General features: G+C 43.1%; 1 protein-coding gene across 3 annotated transcripts in view; it reads right to left on the reverse strand.

Moving 5' to 3' along the window:
- The window catches only part of FAM135B (family with sequence similarity 135 member B), a 354,279-nt gene that overhangs the window by 99,222 nt on the left and 233,504 nt on the right, over window positions 1–21,553 (reverse strand). For all 3 annotated transcript variants that reach the window (XM_025394243.1, XM_025394242.1, XM_025394244.1), the window contains 2 exons: window positions 21,075–21,248; window positions 12,127–12,253 (listed from right to left, as the gene is read on the reverse strand). In XM_025394243.1, coding sequence (XP_025250028.1) covers window positions 12,127–12,253; window positions 21,075–21,248 — 301 coding nt within the window. The remainder of the gene's footprint in view (window positions 1–12,126; window positions 12,254–21,074; window positions 21,249–21,553) is intronic.

The following is a 21,553-nucleotide window of genomic DNA, read 5'->3' on the forward strand; positions in this document are numbered from 1 at the left end:
TAGAGTCCAAACACATGGCCCCAAACCAACTACAAGAAAGGCTCAAAAATGGGTCTTCAATTGTGCATGTAAAGATCAAATGAGAATACAGCCAATCTCTGCCACCATGGTCATTCTGATCAGCCACAATCTATTTCACTCTTCTTTCCACACCTAGAGTAACCACATTCCAGGGAAACAGCCCTAGGCTCATGAAGTCCCAGCTTCATACTGAAACGCAGAATCCCTGAGTGATGGGTGCCGGTGTTGGCATTAGGTCTGGATGCGACTCTTTTATGTCCAACAACCTAAGACCTGGACATATAAATTCACTACCCTTCAGAATGTACAATACTAGAAAAATAAGAGGATAACTGACAAAATTACTCCCATTAGGAGGAATGGAGAAAAGCCTCACTTGTAGCAGCCATGGGTCTACAATAGTTCTCAAATGCTGCTGGGCAGGCAAATTGAAAGCCCTCTAGCTGGAGCTGGGAACGGACTCATGGTTAGGCACAAATTCTGCTACTGATTGGAATTCCTTGGTCCGTGCCCCTGGACTCATGTAAGCTGTGCCCACTGAGTCTCCTTCTAAGAGGCTGTTCACCATTATTCTTATTCTTCTTGGACTGTTCTGAGGTAGACAGTGGGAACATGACACTTTGGGGACTATATGCTTTTTAATGCCTACCTCTTGCCCTATAGCACCAGAGGCCAAAGGGTTGATAACAGTCTTAAAGAGTCAAACATTCTTGGAGTCCAAGTTGGTAGTTTCTTTGACAATATAATTTTCTTCAAAAGACTGATTAGGCTGTCAATCTATTTGTTTCTGGTCTCTTCTAGTAAACACATTCAAAGTTTTAAAATCTGCTTTGTTGCTTGGCTTTTCATATACAGGTTACATGAAGTTACTTTTTCGATAATTTCTAATTTATTTTATTATTTTATTGTTTATTTTTATTTTATTTTATATTTATATATGTTTTTATTTATTTTGAGACGGAGTCTCGCTCTGTCACCCAGGCTGGAGTGTAGTGGTGCAATCTCAGCTCACTGCAACCTCCGCCTACCGGGTTCAAGCAATTCTCCTGCCTCAGCCTCCCAGTGCTGCTGGGACTACAGGTGCCCGCCACCACACCCAGCTAACTGTAATATTTTTAGTAGAGACAGGGTTTTGTCATGTTGGTCGGGCTGGTCTCAAACTCCGGAACTCAAGTGATTTGCCCACCTCAGCCTCCCAAAGTGCTGGGATTACAGGCGTGAGCCACCGCTGCTGGCCTCAAGATTTTTTAAAATGGCTAATTTGTAAACTCCATGAGAGTAGGGACCAGGCAGACTTGTTCACCACCATCGCACTCATCCTTAGCCCTGAGAGGTTTAACATAACCATTGTCCACAACACATGAGTGCACAATAAATGGCTTAGACTCAGCTACACTAACTGCAAAAAAGAGCAAATACTAAATAACTTTTTATTAAGGAGACACCTATTTCTGATGACTCTGTGCTAGGTACAGAATGTGACAGATATGGCTTCCAACTTACCACGAAGATGAAAGGAGGTGAGCAGGTGAAAAGTGACTCCAAGTGGACAAAAAACAAGTATTGGACACAGTCAGATCTGGAGTCACATCCAGCCCTGCCAGGAATCAACTGTCTGATCCTGGCCAATTTGCTTAAGTTATTAGAGCTCTAGTTTCTTCAACTATATAATGTGAGTATATTCAGGCAGGTGTGAGGAGGTATATTAAAAATATACAGCAGAGAGCCAAACATAAATAAATGCTCACTACATTTACCTGACATACTTATGTTACAAGGTCCATGGGTTTGTAGTGGCACCATCACAGCATCCCGGGGTGGGAGAATGGGGAAAGGAGAAAAAACAGGGTGGGGAGAAAGGGATTTCCCAAAGGAGAAATACTTTACCCTTCCTGAGTCCCACACAAATCTTATAGGTTAAGAAGATTTCATCCTCCCATCAAGAAAAGAAGAAGAAACAGGATCCGAATGGTTAAATGGCTCACTCAAGCTCTCACAGTTAATCCATGGGAAAACCCAAGCTTAGCCCTACCAGGTTTCCTTACTCCAAGGCCACTATTCTTGCTCTATGCCCTGCTTCTCTGTCACCTTGTACTCACTCAGTATGTATCTACTTCATGTCTGTCATGCACCGTGAGCCATGCTGGGCTCCAAGGACACAGTGGGGGAGTCATGGACTGCCTGGAAAGGAATTCCAGTGCTTCATTGTCACCATGTGACATCTCCATCATGCCCAGAAATACTGGTGTGGAGCAAGGATTCAGAAGGCAGACAATGTGGAACAAGGCAATTTTCAGTAATAGAAAAGGGTGATGTATAACTTAGCAATACTGTAGACCATTGCATTAAAGGCCCATTTTTACTGATTTATATGATTCATGAAAATGACCTGTGGAAATATGCTGGGTTCATATGCAGATTGATGTAATGCACCATTTACTCAAAGCACCCCTTAGTGTGTGTACGGTATAGCAACTTGTAGTTATCTTGCAGGATTTTATTAAATCAAGCAATCATTTAAAAGATAAATTTTAAAATTTTATAATTTTAATGGGGGAAAATGCAAAAGTGCTTGACATCTTAATTCTTAAAATAGTAGAAGTTATGAAATACCTTTTTTAACTATAAAAGTTTTTTTCTTTAACTTGTGTTTTTATGTTTTCTTGGTAAATTATTTTTTATTTCATTTTTTTTTTTTTTTTTTTTTTTTTTTTTGTTTGAGACTGAGTCTGGCTCTGTCGCCCAGGCTGGAGTGCGGTGGCCGGATCTCAGCTCACTGCAAGCTCCGCCTCCCGGGTTCACGCCATTCTCCTGCCTCAGCCTCCCGAGTAGCTGGGACCACAGGCGCCCGCCACTTTGCCCGGCTTTTTTTGTATTTTTTAGTAGAGACGGGGTTTCACCGTGTTAGCCAGGATGGTCTCGATCTCCTGACCTCGTGATCTGCCCGTCTCGGCCTCCCAAAGTGCTGGGATTACAGGCTTGAGCCACCGCGCCCGGCCTATTTCATTTTTTAAAATTCTAGTAAAAACTTTTAATTTGAAATCTATCCTCTAAACAAAATCGTAAGTGTTCAACACAGTATTTTTAATATAGGCACAATATTGTATAGCAGATATCTAGAATTTATCTATCTCACATAACTAAAATTTTATACCCATTGAACAGCAACCTCCCACTTTCCCCCTCACCACTGTCAACCACTATTATACTATCTTTTTCTATGAGCTTGACTATATTAGATACCTCATATGAATGGAATCCTGTAGTATTTGTTGTTCTGTGACTAGTTGATGTCACTGAGCATAGTCCTAAAATTCATATGGAACTACAAATGATCTCAAATAGCCAAAGCAAACTTGAGAAAGAAGTACAAAGCTGCAGGCAACACACTTCCTGATTTCAAAATATATTGTAGAGCTATAGTAATTAAAACATATGGTAAAGGCATAAAAGCAGATATATAGAACAACTGAATCAAACTGCAAGCCCATCCAAACTCACCAAATTGTAGATGCTAAATATGTACAGGTTTTATGTCACTCATACCTCAATAAAGTGGTTTTAACATAATAATAGAAAACTAAGAAATGAACCAACTCATATACAGTCAACTGATCTTGGATAAGGTGTTAAGAGCACACAATGGGGAAATGACAGCCTTCGTAACAAATGATGATGGGAAAACTGGATAGCCACACATAGAAGAATGACATTGGACCAATATCTTACACCATATACAAAAATCAACTCAAATGGATTAAACACTTAAACATCAGAACCCAAACTGTAAAACTCCTAGAAGAAAACATAACGGGAATGCCTCATGACATTAATCTTGGCAATGATTTCTTGGATACGACACCAAATGAACAGCAAGGAAGGCAAAAATAGATGACCAGGACTACACGGAACTAAAAAGTATCTGCACTGCAAAGGAAACAATCAACAGAGTGAAAATGCAACCTGCGGAATAGAAGAAAAATATTTGTAAACCATATATCCAATAAGGGGTTAATATCCAAAAAACATAAGGAACTCCTATAATTCAACAACAACAATAACAACAACAAATAAATAAGTAAATAAATAAACTTGATTTTTAAAATTGGCAAAGGACTTGAATAGTCATTTATCCAAAGAAGACATACAAGTGGCAAATGGGCATATGAAATGATAGTCAGTGTCACTAATTATTAAGAAAATGCAAATAAAAAACAAAATGAGATATCACTTCACACCTCATTGTCACCACGTGACATCTCTCATCATGCCCACCAATACTGGTGAGGAGCAAGGCATCAGAAGGCTGATGAGACGGAACAAAGCAATTTTCAGTAATAAAAAGGATGGTGTATAAGTAAGCAATACTGTTGACTTTTGCATTAAAAGACTCAAATGAATTAAACTTGTCAACAGTTATCTTGTAAAAGAAAGATAAGTGTTGACAAGAGCATGGAGAAACTTGAATCGTTGTACAACATTGATAGAAATGTAGAATAGTGCAGCCACTATGAAAAACAATATGGTGGCTTCTCAAAATGCTAAAAATATAATTATTATGTGATCCAGAAATCCAATTTCTGAATATATATCCAAAACATTTGAAATCAGAATCTCCAAGAGAAATCTGCACTCATTTGTTCATTGCAGCGTCATTCACAATGGCTAAGATATGGAAACAACTTACATGTCTATGAATGAATGAATGGATGAAGAAAAACATATCTGTATACACATACACACTGGAATATTATTCTGTCTTAATAAAGAATGAAATCCTGCCACATGTAACCACAGGGATGAACCTGAAAGACATTTTTTTTTTCTGGTAACTTTGGTCCTTCTCTAGGTAATTAACCTTAAAGCATATTATTCACAAATGTCAAACAGTGGCACCTCTTGCATTCAGCTACTTCATCGGTGTACAAATGTCCTTGTGGCACACTCCGTGTGCAGGAAGACATGCTGCCACAATGAGTGTTAGCAAAGCCTGGGGCCAGAGAGGACTGAGTTCTAGGTTCACATCTTCAAGCCTTGGGGAAGTCCTCTAGGCTCACTGGGCTCAATTTTTCTATGTCTATAATCAAGAGACGATAATGAGGGATAATAATAATTGCTCTCAGAACTGAATTATGACTTTTGTGGGCCCCAGGCACCTTTGCCTTCATAGGCCTCCTTCATCCATAAAACAAGTACTTAAAATTATATTTTTGCACCTGTTTGTATAAAGGTGAATATAATTCAGACTGGACCACATTCCTTATTATTTTCTGATTTTAAAAGAAATTAAAACATTCCTTTGGTCCTTAAAAAGTACTGTAGACCCTAGCTAGTACTATAGACATGGCTACATCTACTGTGGCCACTCATTGTAGATATAAGAAGATATAAGTCTCTGTCTCCTCACCTCACTGATTCAGCACTAACTGAGCACCCACAATGTGTAGGAAACTAATGGGCACTGAGGGCTCTAGAAATGAATATGCTACACCAGGCTCGGATGAAGACTGCCATTTCCATTGCTGCATCACGAACCCCTTACACAGTGCCTGAGACAGCGTTAATGCTTGATTAATGTTTGATTAGTGAATAAACCAATGGCAGCATCTCTGCTCAAAGAGATGTCACTGTCCAGAGACAACATAATGACATGTTTAATGAGAATTATGCATATCTGTGTCTTACATATGTGACTCTACGTCCTCATGAAAAGAATATGAGGGTGTTCACAATAACAAGCAAGGGCATATTCAAAGCAAGGGCAAAGTGCAAAGAATCCAATAGAAATGGGTATAAGAGAATAAAAAGAAGAGCCTATGTAGGAGAAATAAGATTTCTGCCTGAGAGGCAGCTCTGTGCCTCAGCTCCCCCTCCCCACCCTGCCCTGCCAGACACACACCTCCCATCAGAGGAGAAGGGGTTGTCACGGCACAAGGCTCGGCATGGAAGGAGCCTTATAAAGCTAAGCACATCCTCTTGTCCAGTGTGAGCATTACTCACTTTGAGGAAGATATCGTTCTACAATTCTCTGCAATTCGACTTAAAGACAGCTTCAGAGTGGCAACCTTGTACGTTTTCTCAATGACATGCATTCCTCTGTCTGGGAAACCATCTTCAAAGTAAAACAAAGGAAGGCGGATTTCACTTTGTTGGCCAGCACATTCATCTCAGAGAAAGGTACTCTAGCAGAACACCCTCCCCACCACAGGGCCGAACTTATGATCTCCACGGGTGAGCCAAGGCACCGGGAGGCTCAACGTGCAGGCTGGAAACAGGCCTGTTGGGAAAGTCAAATGCCTGACACCCTAAGTGCTTTTTTTCTTCTGCGTTCAGATGTTCTCAGATTCCAAGGCATCCAACACTCATTTACTCAACAAAGGCTTCGTGGGCATCTGTCATGTGCCAGGCACACATAGGTAAATAAATTAGAAACACACCCTGCTCTGGTGGAGCTTAGAGTCTAGAGTCCCACTTCTGGATATACATCCAAAATATTCGAAATCAGGATTTCCAAGAGAAATAGGCACTCCCATGTTCACTGGCACATTATTCACAAAAGCCAAAATACACAAACAACTTAAATGCTCATCAATGAATAAATGGATAAAGAACACACACACACACACACACACAACCCCACATACACACTAGAATATTATCATGTCCTTCCAAAGAAGGACAAAAGGTATCACAACCTTCTTTGGTTAAACATTCACATCATGGTTAATGATGGGGATGAGGAGATGGCATCAGGCTCACTGATTTAAAACTCCAGCTTGGTCCCTGCTCAGCTGTGTGGCTGCAGTGACATACTTAACCTCTCCCAGTTTCAATGTTTTCATTTGTAAAAGAAAATATGAAAGGGCCATTCTGTGAATTGAAGGAGTCCGTGCACATAAGTGGCTTACCAGCATATTTGATGTAAAGTAGATGCTCAAAAATATGATTTGAAATGATCAGTAACACACTTTTCACACTGTTGTGAAATGTGTAATTTTCAATTATTTCATGTACAACAATTGTTTCATGTACAACATGGTGAATGACTCACAGGATCCATTAAGGGTTGGCACTGAGTTTTTATACATTGTCTTAGCCCCTGCAGCTCACAGATCCTAGCACACAGTAGGCGCGAAATAAATGGCTGATGAATAAATGAGCGTGTGTACTAAAGCTCCTGCCCAAGGAAATGGAGGTCTGAAGACAAAGAAATCTTCCTAAAGTCCATGTCTCCCCACTAGGCTGCCATTCCTCCCCTGGATGAAGGAACAGCCCTCCTTATGTCAGCGAAAAGAAAAGGAGTGTGCAGACTTTATTGGGGAAAAACAGGTTGCACCTCACTCTGAGTAACTGGATCCTTGATTTTTTTTTGGAGACAGAGTTTCACTCTGTCACCCAGGCTGGAGTTCAGTGGTACGATCTCGGCTCACTGCAACCTCCGCCTCCAGGGTTCAAGTGATTCTCCTGCCTCAGCCTCCTGAATAGCTGGGATTACAGGTGCCCACCAACACACCCAGCTAATTTTTGTATTTTTAGTAGAGACAGGGTTTCTCCATGTTGGCCAGGCTAGTCTTGAACTCCTGGCCTTAGGTGATCTGCCTGCCTCGGCCTCCCAAAGTGCTGGGACTACAGGCGTGAGCCACTACACCCAGCCTGAATCCTTGATCTTTAATGACAGTCTGTCAGAGCCTGAGTATTCATCAGCTGTGATGGCTATTTATGTCTCAACCTGGTCAGGTCACAAAACCCAGGTATTTGGTTCAACATTACAGATGTTTCTGTGAAGGTATCTTTTAGAGGAAATTAATATTTAAATCATTAGACTTTGAGTACAGCAGATAACCCTCCGTCGTATTGGTGGGCCCTGTTCAGTCAGTTGAAGACCTTTCAGTAGAAAAAGACTGACTTTCCCCAAAGAAAAAGAAATTCTGCCAGCAGACGGCATTCAGACTTGGATGGCAACTCTTCCCTGGGTCTCCAGCCTGCCAGCCTACGCTGTAGACTTTAGACGTGCCAGCCTCCACAAGTGCGTGACCCAATTTCTTAAAATCTTAAAATATACACGTGCAAACACATTCACACACACACGTACAACTTATTGGTTCTGTTACTTGGGAGAAAGTAACACATCACGCATGTGCCAACTGCCCCGAACTGGACCAGGCAGTGTCAGGGATATCACAGTTAAAAACAGCACACAAAGGGCTAAAGGAGGCCTCCGGGATGACCATATCCAATTGTCTCTCTATACCTTGAGAAACTGAGACCCAGAAAGGGTAGGTGCCTGGCTCAATGTCACACAGCAGGTTGGCACTGAGGAAAACCACATGGCAGACCCTTCACTCAATGTCTCACCACAAGGCTGCATTGGAGCTCGTGGAGTAACATTTGATTTAATTATGTGGATAAATAACAGAAAAAATAATATCAGCAGGAGGTTTTTATTGGGCATGTTTGTGTCAGGCTCTATGCGTAAGGCCTTTAGAAGCTTATTTCATTTAATCTTCTCAGCACCCTGTGAGCCAGGCATTAGTATCTCCTTTGACAGATAAGCCATGAGTCAAAGAGGGTAAATAATTCCCCTAGCGTGAAGCTGCTGGTTTCAGATGCAGAGGGAATATAAGTACTTGTTCCACCAACTCTAAATGTGGAATGTCTAGATGTCAAAGGTGCTGCAGGAAAGAACAGAGGCCACGAGGGGAGAGGGGCCGGGGCTAACGAGAAAAAGACATGGCCTGTCGCAGCAACCCTCACCTCCCTGTGATTTTTTATGCCAATCAGCTCGTTTTGCTATGAAACTCCAGTTTTGCAAATGTCTCTGCAAGGAAAGGTTTATTTTGAAGGGAGCACCTGTTCTCTAATCCTTCCAGCTGATGCTGCAATCTGTGCGGATTCCAGTGTTATTTGTTAATGCGCTGGGCTTCTCAGGGATTTGGATACATAGCTCCCAGGGGAGGTGGAAGGAGTGGATTTTATTCTTTGCTTGGCAGCACTTCCCTGGTGGGAAGGCACAGGGTGGGTGCACAGCACTGAATCTGCATAATTGGATGCGAATCAAATAGAAAATGCACAGGAAAAGAATCAAGTCCTGAAAATAACCCATTGAGCTCAACTCCGTGAGCAAGTTCAAAGCTAAGCACTCACAAATAAACCATTTTATCTGACTCTGGTAAAAGACAGGGATGTCTGCTTTGACACACATCCCCAAAAATAGCCAAGAAGAGAAATAAAAAGAAATGCTATACTGTATCATGGGCCTAAGTCTATTTCTGTGGTGTTTTTACACACATTAACTTCTGAAATCCTCCCTAGAAGGTAGATGTGATCCCATTTCACAGTTAAGAAAACTAAGTTTCCACAAGAGTGATTGAGTTCCCCCAAGTCACACAGCATTTACCATAGCGGGCATTTGTAACCAGAGTCTGCTTTCTACCACATCGTGACAGTCTCAGAGATAGAAATTTGGCTGGGCCATGCTCAGATGTGTCATCTGTAATAGAGCCTGGTGGACTGAAATGGTCTATCATGTGTCCCATTCCATCCCACCCCACACCAGGTCTAATGTTCTGAGCTGGGCACGCACACGTCAGCGGAGATGCCCCTCGTTCCACAGCTGCCTCCTGCAGCCTGTTGCTGGCTCCTGCCGTGTGAAGCAACAGATGGTCCGTGTGGCCTGTGTCTTGCTGCTCAGCTTCCTACATGAACATGATTCACATATTTGTATCATTCATTCCCCATACTTTTATTGAGCACTGAGTATGGCGGGCATGGTGTTGGCCCTAGGGATGGGGAGCTGAATGAGGTTTCTATTCCCAGCCACTCAGAGCCCAGTGGAGGAGGGACAGAAATGCCTAGAGAATTGAAGAGGAAGTATTTCTTTTTAAAAAATCAGAGAGTACTTTCACATTAGCGGTGGCATCTAACAAGGTCTTGGAGGGTGTGCGGGGAGTTGCACATCAGAGTCCTTCAGGACAGAAACCTTCTTGTAATCATCTTCATAAGCTCCTGTGGCAGCCTCAGCAAAGGCCCTTGGCTTGCGAGATGAGTGTTGAAAGTGTTCTGAATTGATCTGTGACCAATGACATCCCCTAACGCCCCAGGCCACATTCCCTGGAAAACAGAGTTTGAGTGGAAGATTTTCAGGCAGTAGATTACTGAGGTTCTGAGGGCCAGCCCTGGTTCTGAGGCTCTTCAGTCTCCACACGGGGTCTACTGAAACTCTAGGTGCCAGCCCACATGGGGGCTGAAGGAAGGAAGGCTGGACACAGGGAGAAGCTGAACTGTGATTTAGTCACTGCAAAGGCTTCAGCTGACCATGGGGAGCTCTGCCTCAGTGATGGTCCTGGTGCAAAAGACCCGCAGCAGGGATAGTCCAACGACATGCTACAGGGCTCACTGCTTTCCACTCGCTTTCTTACTCATTCAGTTCCTATCTTCTGGGCCCTACATCAGTGCTAAGGATGTCAGGTTCTGAGAAGCTCAGTGGTTGACTGAAGTTCTGCATCTACAAGTCATTGGAGTCTACCCTGGAACTGGTCTTATTTGGCTCTAAAATCTGCTCCTTCCATCACATAGAGCCCCTTTCTGGCTTCAGGTCCTCTCGGCAGGCTCTTGACAACTCTTTTCTTTGCTTCTCAGGACCATAAAATTGCGTGACACAGCAGCTTGGACCAGATGAAGACACGACTTGGGCAGTTTTTGCCACCAGACCTCCTGGGTGGGTCTCAGAGCTAGCAAAGATGACATCACGGGAGAGCCAGCTGAATGCATTACCTAATATTCTGAACAGTTTGTGCACAGAGCCTGACTGTATATGAGGATAGAGCACCTCTTTTGTGGGGCTGACTGGGCATGGACAGTTTAACACATAATGTGGGCTACTCAGAAATTAGTAGTGATGGTTACTATTAGTGTGATGGTTACTTTTATGTATCAATTTACTTGGGCCACAAGGCACCCAGATGTTTGGTCAAACCTTATTCTGGGTAAGCCTGTGAGGGTATGTCTGGATGAACCGGTCAATTGAATAAAGCAGATAACCCTCTCTAACATGAATGGGCCTCACCCAATCCACTGAGGGCCTGAATAGGACAAAAAGACTGGGTGAGAGAAAACTGTCTCTTATTTATTGTCTTTGATCTGGGACATCAGTTTTCTCCTGTCTTTGGACTTGGACTTGGAATGGGCCTTATAACACTAGCTTTCCTGGTTCTGAGGCCTTTAGCCTTGGACTGGAATGATACCATCTGCACTCTTGGGTCTCCAACTTGCTGACTGAAGATCTGGGGGCTTCTCAGCCTCCAAAATCATGTGAATCAATTACTTATGATAAATCTGTGTGTGTGTGTGTGTGTGTATGTGTGTGTGTGTGTGTGTGTATGTGTGTATCCTATTGGCTGTATTGGTCCTGTTTCTCTGGAGAATCCTGAACAATACAGGCTGGTTATTTATGAGTAGACCACTAATAAAAACACAGCACACACTGGCTCAGGAGAAATGAGCAGAATCATACCCTGTGTAGTTAAAGCCCTGCACATCACAGAAGAGTAAGGGATGTTTCTTGGGATAAAAGAACAAGGAGAAGGACAGGCTATGTATAGTCAGCAGCTAGTGAGTATTGGATACCGGGCTAGGAACTTTACATTCATTACAACATTTGGGTACATATAACACTTCATGAGATTATTAGCTATTGGGGAGCCCACTCTACAGGTGGGAAAACTGATGTTCAGAGAGTGCACAAATGAAAGTGGGAGCCAGGTTTTGAAAGCAGGCATGGCTTTCAATGTTATCACACAGTCTGAGTGGCCCCCTCACAGCACAGCCTCCTGACCTACAAAGAACCGTATTCTTCCAAGAGACCACATATAAGAAGTATCATATGAAGACCATATTCCTTGTATCTATCCCAGGGCTTGGCCTTAGAAATATTTCTGATAGAGCTTGTAGTGATAAAAAGAAGAGGTGGGAAGATGGTGAAAGGAAGGGTTAAATTAGCAAAAATCTCTGAAGGGGATGTTTCAAAGAAGCATGAATCTCATAGAACATACACTCTGCAAAGTAAAGTTTGAAAGTTTTGAAGCAACTGCCCCACGCAGGCCTTACCTCTGAGGAAGTCGGCTTGCAGTATCCAGCTCCAAAGACCAAGTTTTCCAGAGAAATGATAGACTGTTCTTGTCCGGTGTCTGGGCCACCTTTACCAAGCCAGGAGCCTCTTCCTGGACGAGTAAAACTAAATGAAAGATAATTGAAAGGGTGAAAAAGGAGGTAAAGAAAGTGATGGTGCCATTAACTCAGCCCCTTTGAGGGGTGTTCCTGTGAAGCCTTTGGGATAAGTCATTTAGGAGTAGTTCACCCCCAGGAGGTGTTTGCATGTGACATTTGTGGATGTCTTGATAATAAAGAGGGTATAACTGGCATGTAAGCTTGAAAGTCAAAGATGATACACATCCTACAACGTGTGCATGTAAATGCCCACCCTGAATACCAACAACATACCTGTAAGAAACACTGAAGCAGAGCTCCAAGCTTATATCACTAGAGGGGAAGGTGGCATGGGCTCCGGAAGTTTCAGGGGCAACTCTGACCGGACAAGGTCCGAGTCCTGTCACTGCTCCTTCCACCCCCTCGTCCCACTCCCTGGACCTCTTTTCTTCTGTGGAAAAGCATAAACCATCTTCCTCCATGATCCACACAAGAGTCTAATACGATGTCAAAGACTGTCATAAGCCAGAAAGCACTCGCTGTGTCAATGCTAATTGGGAAGACCATAACCTACTCAGCTCACAAATGCGCAGTTCCTGCCCAGCTCTGCAATCCAAAGATTAATGGACATGTGATGGCAATGATCAATGTCAGGATCAAAGGAGATTAGGAAAAGATGTGTGATTATTCAAATTTATCATATTTGAGTTTATGATCATCTTCCTCTATCTTTACCTGTTTGGTTTTCATCAATTGATATACCAGTAATGTTTACTCATTCTCGTATTCTTTTTTAGATCTCTTCTATTCAATTTCTTTTCCAATGGATGTTTTGTCATATTGTGGATACTATATTCTAGGCATGTTTTAGTTCCTCAGTAAAATTTAAAGTCTCTGATGGCAAAGAGAGTCTTGACAATAAATAGCCCCAGGTGACATCTTCACCATCTTTACTATGGGTGCTTAAGAAACATTTGTGGAAGGGCTTAATCCAAGAGATCCAGGTTCCTGCTTAAAATATTGACAGGAAAATAAATTTAGAATTATATTCCTGTTTAATTCATTTATTCAAATATGTATTAGGCCCATACCATACGCCAGGCAGTGGGTTAGGTGCTAGGATGATAAGATGATTAAGGCACAGCCTTCACCTTAAGACATTTGTCTAGAGAGCAAAGGAAACCAACAGATGTAATACAATGCAGGAAAATTCAGGCCAGTGTGTGCAGGAGAGCAATTTCCGAGGCAAACGAGGTAAAAAGAATACCATTCAGGACATAGGCATGGGCAAGGACTTCATGTCTAAAAATGGCAACAAAAGCCAAAATTGACAAATGGGATCTAATTAAACTAAAGAGCTTCTGCACAGCAAAAGAAACTACCATCAGAGTGAACAGGCAACCTACAGAATGCAAGAAAATTTTTGCAATCTACTCATCTGACACAGGGCTAACATCCAGAACCTACAAAGAACTCAAACAAATTTACAAGAAAAAAACAAACAACTCCATCAAAAAGTGGGCAAAGGATATGAACAGACATTTCTCAAAAGAAGACATGCATACAGCCAACAGATACATGAAAAAATGCTCGACATCACTGGCCATCAGAGAAATGCAAATCGAAACCACAATGAGATACCATCTCACACCAGTTAGAATGGCAATCATTAAAAAGTCAGGAAACAACAGGTGCTGGAGAGGATGTGGAGAAATAGGAACACTTTTACACTGTTGGTGGGATTGTAAACTAGTTCAACCATTATGGAAAACAGTATGGCAATTCCTCAAGGATCTAGAACTAGAAGTACCATATGACCCAGCCATCCCATTACTGGGTATATACCCAAAGGATTATAAATCATGCTGCTATAAAGACACATGCACACGTATGTTCATTGCGGCACTATTCACAATAGCAAAGACTTGGAATCAACCCAAATGTCCATCAGTAACAGACTGGATTAAGAAAATGTGGCACATATACACCATGGAATACTATGCAGCCATAAAAAAGGATGAGTTTGTGTCCTTGTACGGACATGGATGCAGCTGGAAACCATCATTCTCAGCAAACTATCGCAAGAACAGAAAACCAAACACCGCATGTTCTCACTCATAGGTGGGAACTGAACAATGAGATCACTTGGACTTGGGAAGGGGAACATCACACACTGGGGCCTATCATGTGGAGTGGGGAGCGGGGAGGGATTGCATTGGGAGTTATACCTGATGTAAATGATGAGTTGATGGGTGCTGACGAGTTGATGGATGCAGCACACCAACATGGCACAAGTATACATATGTAACAAACCTGCACGTTATGCACATGTACCCTAGAACTTAAAGTATAATAATAATAATAATAAAAAGAATTTGTCTAGAGATGATCCTCAGAGTATGGCCAATCAGCGAGGGGGCAATAAAGCCAGCCTCTCAGGGTTCAACTCCCTAAAGGCTGTGTGACCTAAGGCAAGTTTTTAATCTCCCTACTCTGCTTCTTCCTGTCAGAAGGTTTGATACCAGCACCCTAGCCATTTGGTGGTTGTGGGGGTCCCACGGGATAAGCTAGGGGCAGCTTCCAGTACAGTGTCTGGCAAGCAGCAAGGCTTCCATCAATGCTAGGAGCTATCTGTTGTTAATACCACACATATAATAAAATAGAATCACTGTTCTGATTTCTTTTGAATTGCAAGTTGAAGAAACTCTATAATTTACCTGGAAGATGGATAAAAGGAACATCCACAAGAAAAGTAGAAAGTGTGTATGTGGATATTCCTGGCACATTCACTGGACAGACTGCAGATTAACAACTAAAATAACTTGTTATTTACTTAACTAGCTTTTCTGGTGGATCTGAATCCCTCAAGTGAAATCCAATCATATCCATTTGGGAGTTAAAAATGGATTCTTTGCTTCAGCTTGTTTTAGTGAAGGCTAAGGGGTTTTGGAGATTAAATGTTAATTTCACACCTGTTTCATGATAATTGGATTTAACCACTTTTCTGGAAAAGTTAGTGCTTGCCCTATTTGACAGGCATTTCCCACAAGCTTAAAGGGTTCCCTTTGTTTCCAGTTGCTGTGATCCAACTGATAGAAGTTCTTCCTGCAAAATCCAGAAGACAGAAGACAGAAGACAGTTCTATTTTTACCCCCATCCCTGAGGAAATCTAGCCCTTACTGTGAATTTATATCTGTGTTTCACTCCACCAAGGTTTCTGCAGACAAACTTGCAAGACTCTTTCGGTCGGAAGGTTAAACATTTTACTAAGATTTCTGATTCCCAAATTCTCATTAGGATAGTATCAGGGCCCCCATTATAAAATGGGAGTGAAGCCTGCTGATATGGTTTCACTGTGTCCTCACCCAAATCTCATCTTGAATTGTAGTTTTTGTAATACCCACATGTTGTGCGAGGGAGCCAGTGAGAGGTAATTGAATCATGGGGGTGGTTACCTCCATGCTGTTCTCCTGCAGTGAGTTCGTTCTCATGAGATCTGATGGTTTTATAAGGGGCTTTCCCCTATTTGCTCAGCACTTCTCCTTGCTGCTGTCATGTGAAGAAGGACATGTTTGCTTCCCCTTCCACCATGATTGTAAGCTTCCTGAGGCTACCTCAGCCCAGCAGAACTGTGAGTCAATTAAACCTCTTTTCTTTATTAATTACCCAGCCTTGGGTATTTCTTTATAGCAGTATAGGAATGGAATAATATAGTAAACTGGTACCACAAAATGTGGCAGTGACTTTAGAACTGAGTAACAGGCAGAAGTTGGAACAATTTGAAGGGCTCAGAAGAAGACAGGAAAATGTGGGAAAGTTTGGAATTTCCTAGAGGCTTGGAGGGCTCAGAAGACAGGAAGATGTGGTAAAGTTTGGAACTTCCTAGAGACATGTTGAATGGCCTTAACCAAATTGCTGATAGTGATAAGGGCAATGAAGTCCAGGGTGAGGTGTCTCAGATGGAGATTAGGAACTTCTTGGGAACTGGAACAAAGGTGATTCTTGCTATGCTTTAATAAAGAGACTGGCAACATGTTCTCCCTTCCCTAGAGATCTGTGGAATTTTGAACTTGAGAGAGATGATTTAGGGTATCTGGCGGAAGAAATTTCTAAGTGGTAAAGCTTTCAAGAGGGAACAGAGCATAAAAGTTTGGAAAATTTGCAGCCTGATGATGCAATAGAAAAGAAAAACCCATTTTCTAGAAAGAGACTCAAGCCTGCTGCAGAAATTTGCATAAGTAATGAGGGACCCAATGTTAATCACCAAGGAAATGGGGAAAATGTCTCTAGGGCATTCCAGAGACCTTCTCGGAAACCCCTCCCATGACAGGCCCAGAGGCCCAGGAAGAAAAAATGGTTTTGAGGACCTGGGACCAGGGCCCCCTTGCTGTGCGCAGCCTAGGGACTTGGTGCCCTGTGTCCCAGCTGCTCCAGTTGTGACTAAAAGGGGCCAAGGTATAGCTCAGCCCATGGCTTCAGAGGGTGCAAGCCTCAAGCCTTGGCAGCCTCCACTTGATGTTGAGCCTGCAGGTGCACAGAAGTCAAGAATTGAGGTTTAGGAATCTCCGCCTAGATTTCAGAGGCTATATGGAAACTCCTGGATGTCCAGGCAGAAGTTTGCTGCAGGAGCAGATCCCTCATGGAGAATCTCTGCTAGGGCAGGGCAGAAGGGAAATACAGGGTCAGAACCCCCACACGAGTCCCCACTGGGACATGGCCTAATGGAGCTATGACAAGAGGGCCACCATCCTCCAGACTCCAGTATAGTAGATCCACCGATAGCTTGCCCCATGTGCCTGGAAAAGCCACACTCAACATCAGCCCATGAAAGCAACCAGCAGAGGAGACTGTACCCTGCAAAATCAAGGGGCATTGCTACCCAAGGCCATGGGAGCTCACCTCTTGCATCAGCATGACCTGGATGTGAGAGATGGAGTCAAAGGGGATTATTTCAGAGCTTTGAGATTTAATTACTGCCTTATTAGATTTTGGACTTGCATGGGACCTGTAACCCCTTTGTTTTGGCCAATTTGGAATAGATATATTTACCCAATGCCTGTACCCTCAATGTATCTAGGAAATAACTAACTTGCTTCTGATTTTGCAGGCTCATAGGCAGAAGGGACTTGCCTTGTCTCAGTTGAGACTTTGGACTTGGACTTTTGGGTTAATGCTGAAATGAATTAAGACTTTGGGGGACTGTTGGAAAGGCACGATTGTGTTTTTAAATGTAAGGACATGAGATTTGGATAGGATCAGGGTGAAATGATATGGTTTGGCTATGTCTCTACCCAGAGTTCATCTTGAATTATAGTTCCCATAATCCCCACATGTGGTGGGAGGGATCTGGTGGGAGGTAACTGAATCATGAGGGCAGTTACCTCCATGCTCTTCTTGTGATAGTGAGTGAATGCTCACCAGATCTGATGGTTTTATAAAGGGCTTTTCCCCTTTTGCCCAGCACTTCTCCTTGATGCTGCCATGTGAAGAAGGATGTGTTTTCTTCCACTTCCACCATGATTGTATGTTTCCTGAGGCCTCCCCAGCACTGTGGAACTGTGGGTCAGTTAAACCTCTTTCCTTTATACATTACCCAGTGCCAATTATTTCTTCATAGCAGAGTGAGAACAGACTAATACACCTGCTCTCTGCCCTTTCAGTTGGCATAAACACTTTGCATTAACAAACTGGCCTCTAATCTGATGTAACTTCCAGTCTAACCAACTCAAAGCTGCTGGAGTCTTTACAAAACATAGATCTTACCGGGTAACTCTCCTGCTGAAAACATTCAGTGCCTCCTTTTTATACAATAAACAAATTCTCTATTCTTTAATGTGTCATTAATTACTGTATTAAACTGTAACTCCAATTTACCATCCCAAATTCGCTTTTCACTGTCACAGTCTCTTGTCCTCTAGGTGTAGCACAAAGACCGTTTCTTCTAGAAAGATTTCTCTCATGTCCCTGAGGTAGAGTTGCTTCTTTCCCATGCTAACGATTACATACCATTTATTAAATGCTTATTATGTACTAGACATGAGGCCTAGGTGAGGGCTTGGAATACGAGAGGTGCTAAATAACAATCAACTGAATTAATGGCCAAGGGTTTTACATGTGCTGTCTCATTTAATCCTTCTAAAAGCGTTCTGGTATGTACTGAAACTGAAACTCACATGCTCAAACTAACAGAGTTAACAAGCAGAGGGCTCAGATTTGCAACATGGGTCTGTCTAACCCTAAAAACCATCCCTTTAATTCCTACCCTACACTGGGTTCCCACTCCACTCACTTAACAGGTATTGCTCAGAATTAGAGTTTGGTCTACGTGTGTTTCTGCCGGACTCTGAGACTTTAATGATGTCAGACTTGATTTATCTCAGAGTTTCCAGACATGGCCTCTCTATAAGTGGCCAAAGCTTTTGCCACCCACCTTGAAGGAAGCATGTTTTCGCCACGTGCAGCACTATACACCTCATCCCATTGCACCTTCTCATCATCCCTGTTGGGTTAGTATCACATCTCATTTTTAAAAAATTTTTGGCTTGGTGCAGTGGCTTACACCTATAATCCTAGCACTTTGGGAGGCTGAGGCAGGTGGATTGCGTGACCTCAGGAGTTTGAGACCAGTATGACCAACTTGGTGAAACCCTGTCTCTACAAAAAATTAAAAAAATTTAGCTGGGCATGGTGGCTCCTGCCTGTAGTCCCAGCTACTTGGGGGGCTGAGGCAGGAGGATCACTTGAGCCCAGTTGGCAGAGGTTGCAGTGAGCTGAATTTGCATTACTGTGCTCTAGCTTGGGTGACAGACAGAATGAGACCCTGTCTCAAAAAACAAAACAAAACAAAACAATAAAAATAAAATAAAATAAATGGAAATTACTTTGACTCATTCATTGACTTATATGTTGAAACAGATGCTAGAAAAGTTAGGTGACTTATCCAAGAATTCCCCAAAAAGTAAGTGGTAGGGCTAGATGATAAGATGGCCTTGACTCCAGCCGATGAAAGAACAATTTGATCCCAGGGCCCCAGAATCTGCTGCAGGAAGCTCTGCCTTTCCTACCGCAGGCTGTCTGTCACCTTCTCTTGCCTCATCTTCAGCAGTGACAGCCTGCTAATCGCAGGACCTGACCTCGCTAGCCTCACTTCATGGAGGGCAGACAGATCATGCCCTTAACTCTGCATTGAGGACGTGATTTGCCAGCCTTGGAGTGCGTTAGGAGCTAGGGAATATCCTTTGGGAATATTCTTCACAGGATGATAATACTCTCTGCTGCTTTCTGGATTCTATATCTCCTGTCACTTCCCAAGGTCAGGTCTGCTCTCCTTTGTTTCTGTAACTGTGAATATTGTAACATTTTCTACCAATCTCTACCACAACAGCATAACTTCACAAATGCAAATGGGCCCACTTCATTGGACTGTGAACTCACTGAGGGAAAGATCTATTCCAAAGTATTTTTATATTCCATAGTAGAATGTACTGCATATTCTCTTACACTTTTCCTAGAGCACAGCAGGCCCCCAGTAAATACCCATTGAGTAAAAGAATAATGGAGCCAGGAAAGGAACCCAGCAGATGGATGTGGTCACTGGATCACACCTCCAGGGGCACCAGCTCCTGGTCACATGGCATGGGTCAGATTGGGTAACTAATTTCCTACTCTCTGACCCCAGCAGAGAACAGGGGCTTCAGGACAGGAACAGCAAACGTAGTGAAAATTCTAGTCTCCTGTACCTGCACTTAAACTCTCAGCACTGAGAAGCCATTCAGAAAAGGGAAATTAGGAAAGATTCCTTTTGGAAATGCCATGCTACAACATTCTATGCATAAACACTGCACACATGCAACTTTTGCCCATGTGCATATGTAATGTTTTGAAATTATTTCATGCACCTATCTGGCCATGCTTGGAGTAGGTATGAAGACAGGCAAGCATGGTACAATATGCTACATGTTGTCAGTTCTGTCCCTCCACTTGGGACATTCATAGAACCTCAGTGCTTCACATGATCTTGAACATGTTCTGGGAAAATTCACTGAAGGGAAGAATCAAACCATATGCATGGGCTAGGCATGGTGGCTCATGCCTGGAATCCCAGCACTTTGAGAGGCTGAGGAGGGTGGATAACCTGAGGTCAGGAGTTTGAGACCAGCCTGGCCAACATGGTGAAATCCCATGTCTACTAAAAATACAAAAATTAGCTGGGCTTGGTGGCGGGTGCCTGTAATCCCAGCTACTCGGGAGGCTGAGGCAGAAGAATCACTTAAGCCCAGGAACCGGAGGTTACAGCAAGCCGAGGTTGTGCCATTGCACTCCAGCCTGGGCAACAAGAGCAAGACTCCATCTCGAATAAATAAATAAATAAATAAATAAATAAATAAATAAATAGACCTTCTACATTTGAACAAATAACTACTTGGGGAAGAAAAAGAAAACTAAGCCCCTATCATGTGTCTGGCATTATCTTCATTTGAGATTCACTAAAATCTTATGTAGATGGGATACACATTAGTGTCCCTGTTGTAGAGGATTATATGGCTCAGGAACATTAAATGACTTCTCAAAGAAGGTGCAGTTAGAAAAATGTGAAGCCAGACTCCAAGTCTTCCTGGTGTAAGCCATAGTTTGCAGGTTTTCGATTTCCGGGTTCCACACCAGTCTCCCCTTGGGAACCTCCTCCTTACTCTCTCCCATGCTCCTCAGTGAGAACCAAAGCTTAAACCTGCAGCCTTAGAGAAACTCCCTTGCGTGTGCTGATCTCTCCTGGAAAACTCCCTGCCCCTCCACCACACCTGCAATGCAAGGTAGGTCCCACATATCAGGGCTGCCTCCAAACTTCATACCTGATCAAGGGCTGCTGCAGAGCCACCAGGGCAGCATGGACGGTCACTGAGATCACAGACAGGTGGAAATAGTCGAACATGACCGGGACCTGGTGGTGCAGACCATTCCGGGGGTGGAAGTGCAGGCCAAGCGTGCGGCTGCTGACCATCGGTGCCCCGGCCACATCCCTCAACCTAGAAGGCAAGCATGTGAGCTCATGTGAGAAATGGTGGGTTGCCCCTGCTGTCATCCTAGCATATCTGTATTAAGCCTCTCCATTGGCCAAGCACCATGCATACATCGTCTTATTCAGTCCTGCAAGTGCTCTGCCTGGTAGAGATCATTTTTCCCATCACTGGCAGATGAGAAAACCAGGGTTCAGAGGTATTACTGGATATCACACAGCTGCTACACAACAGATCTGGTGACATGCTGCACTCTCAGGGACATCAAGCTCATGTGTCAGTGATGGATAGGAAGCACACACTAGCTTTTCAAG

Source organism: Theropithecus gelada, chromosome 8, assembly GCF_003255815.1.
Source record: "Theropithecus gelada isolate Dixy chromosome 8, Tgel_1.0, whole genome shotgun sequence".
Lineage (NCBI taxonomy): Eukaryota > Metazoa > Chordata > Mammalia > Primates > Cercopithecidae > Theropithecus > Theropithecus gelada.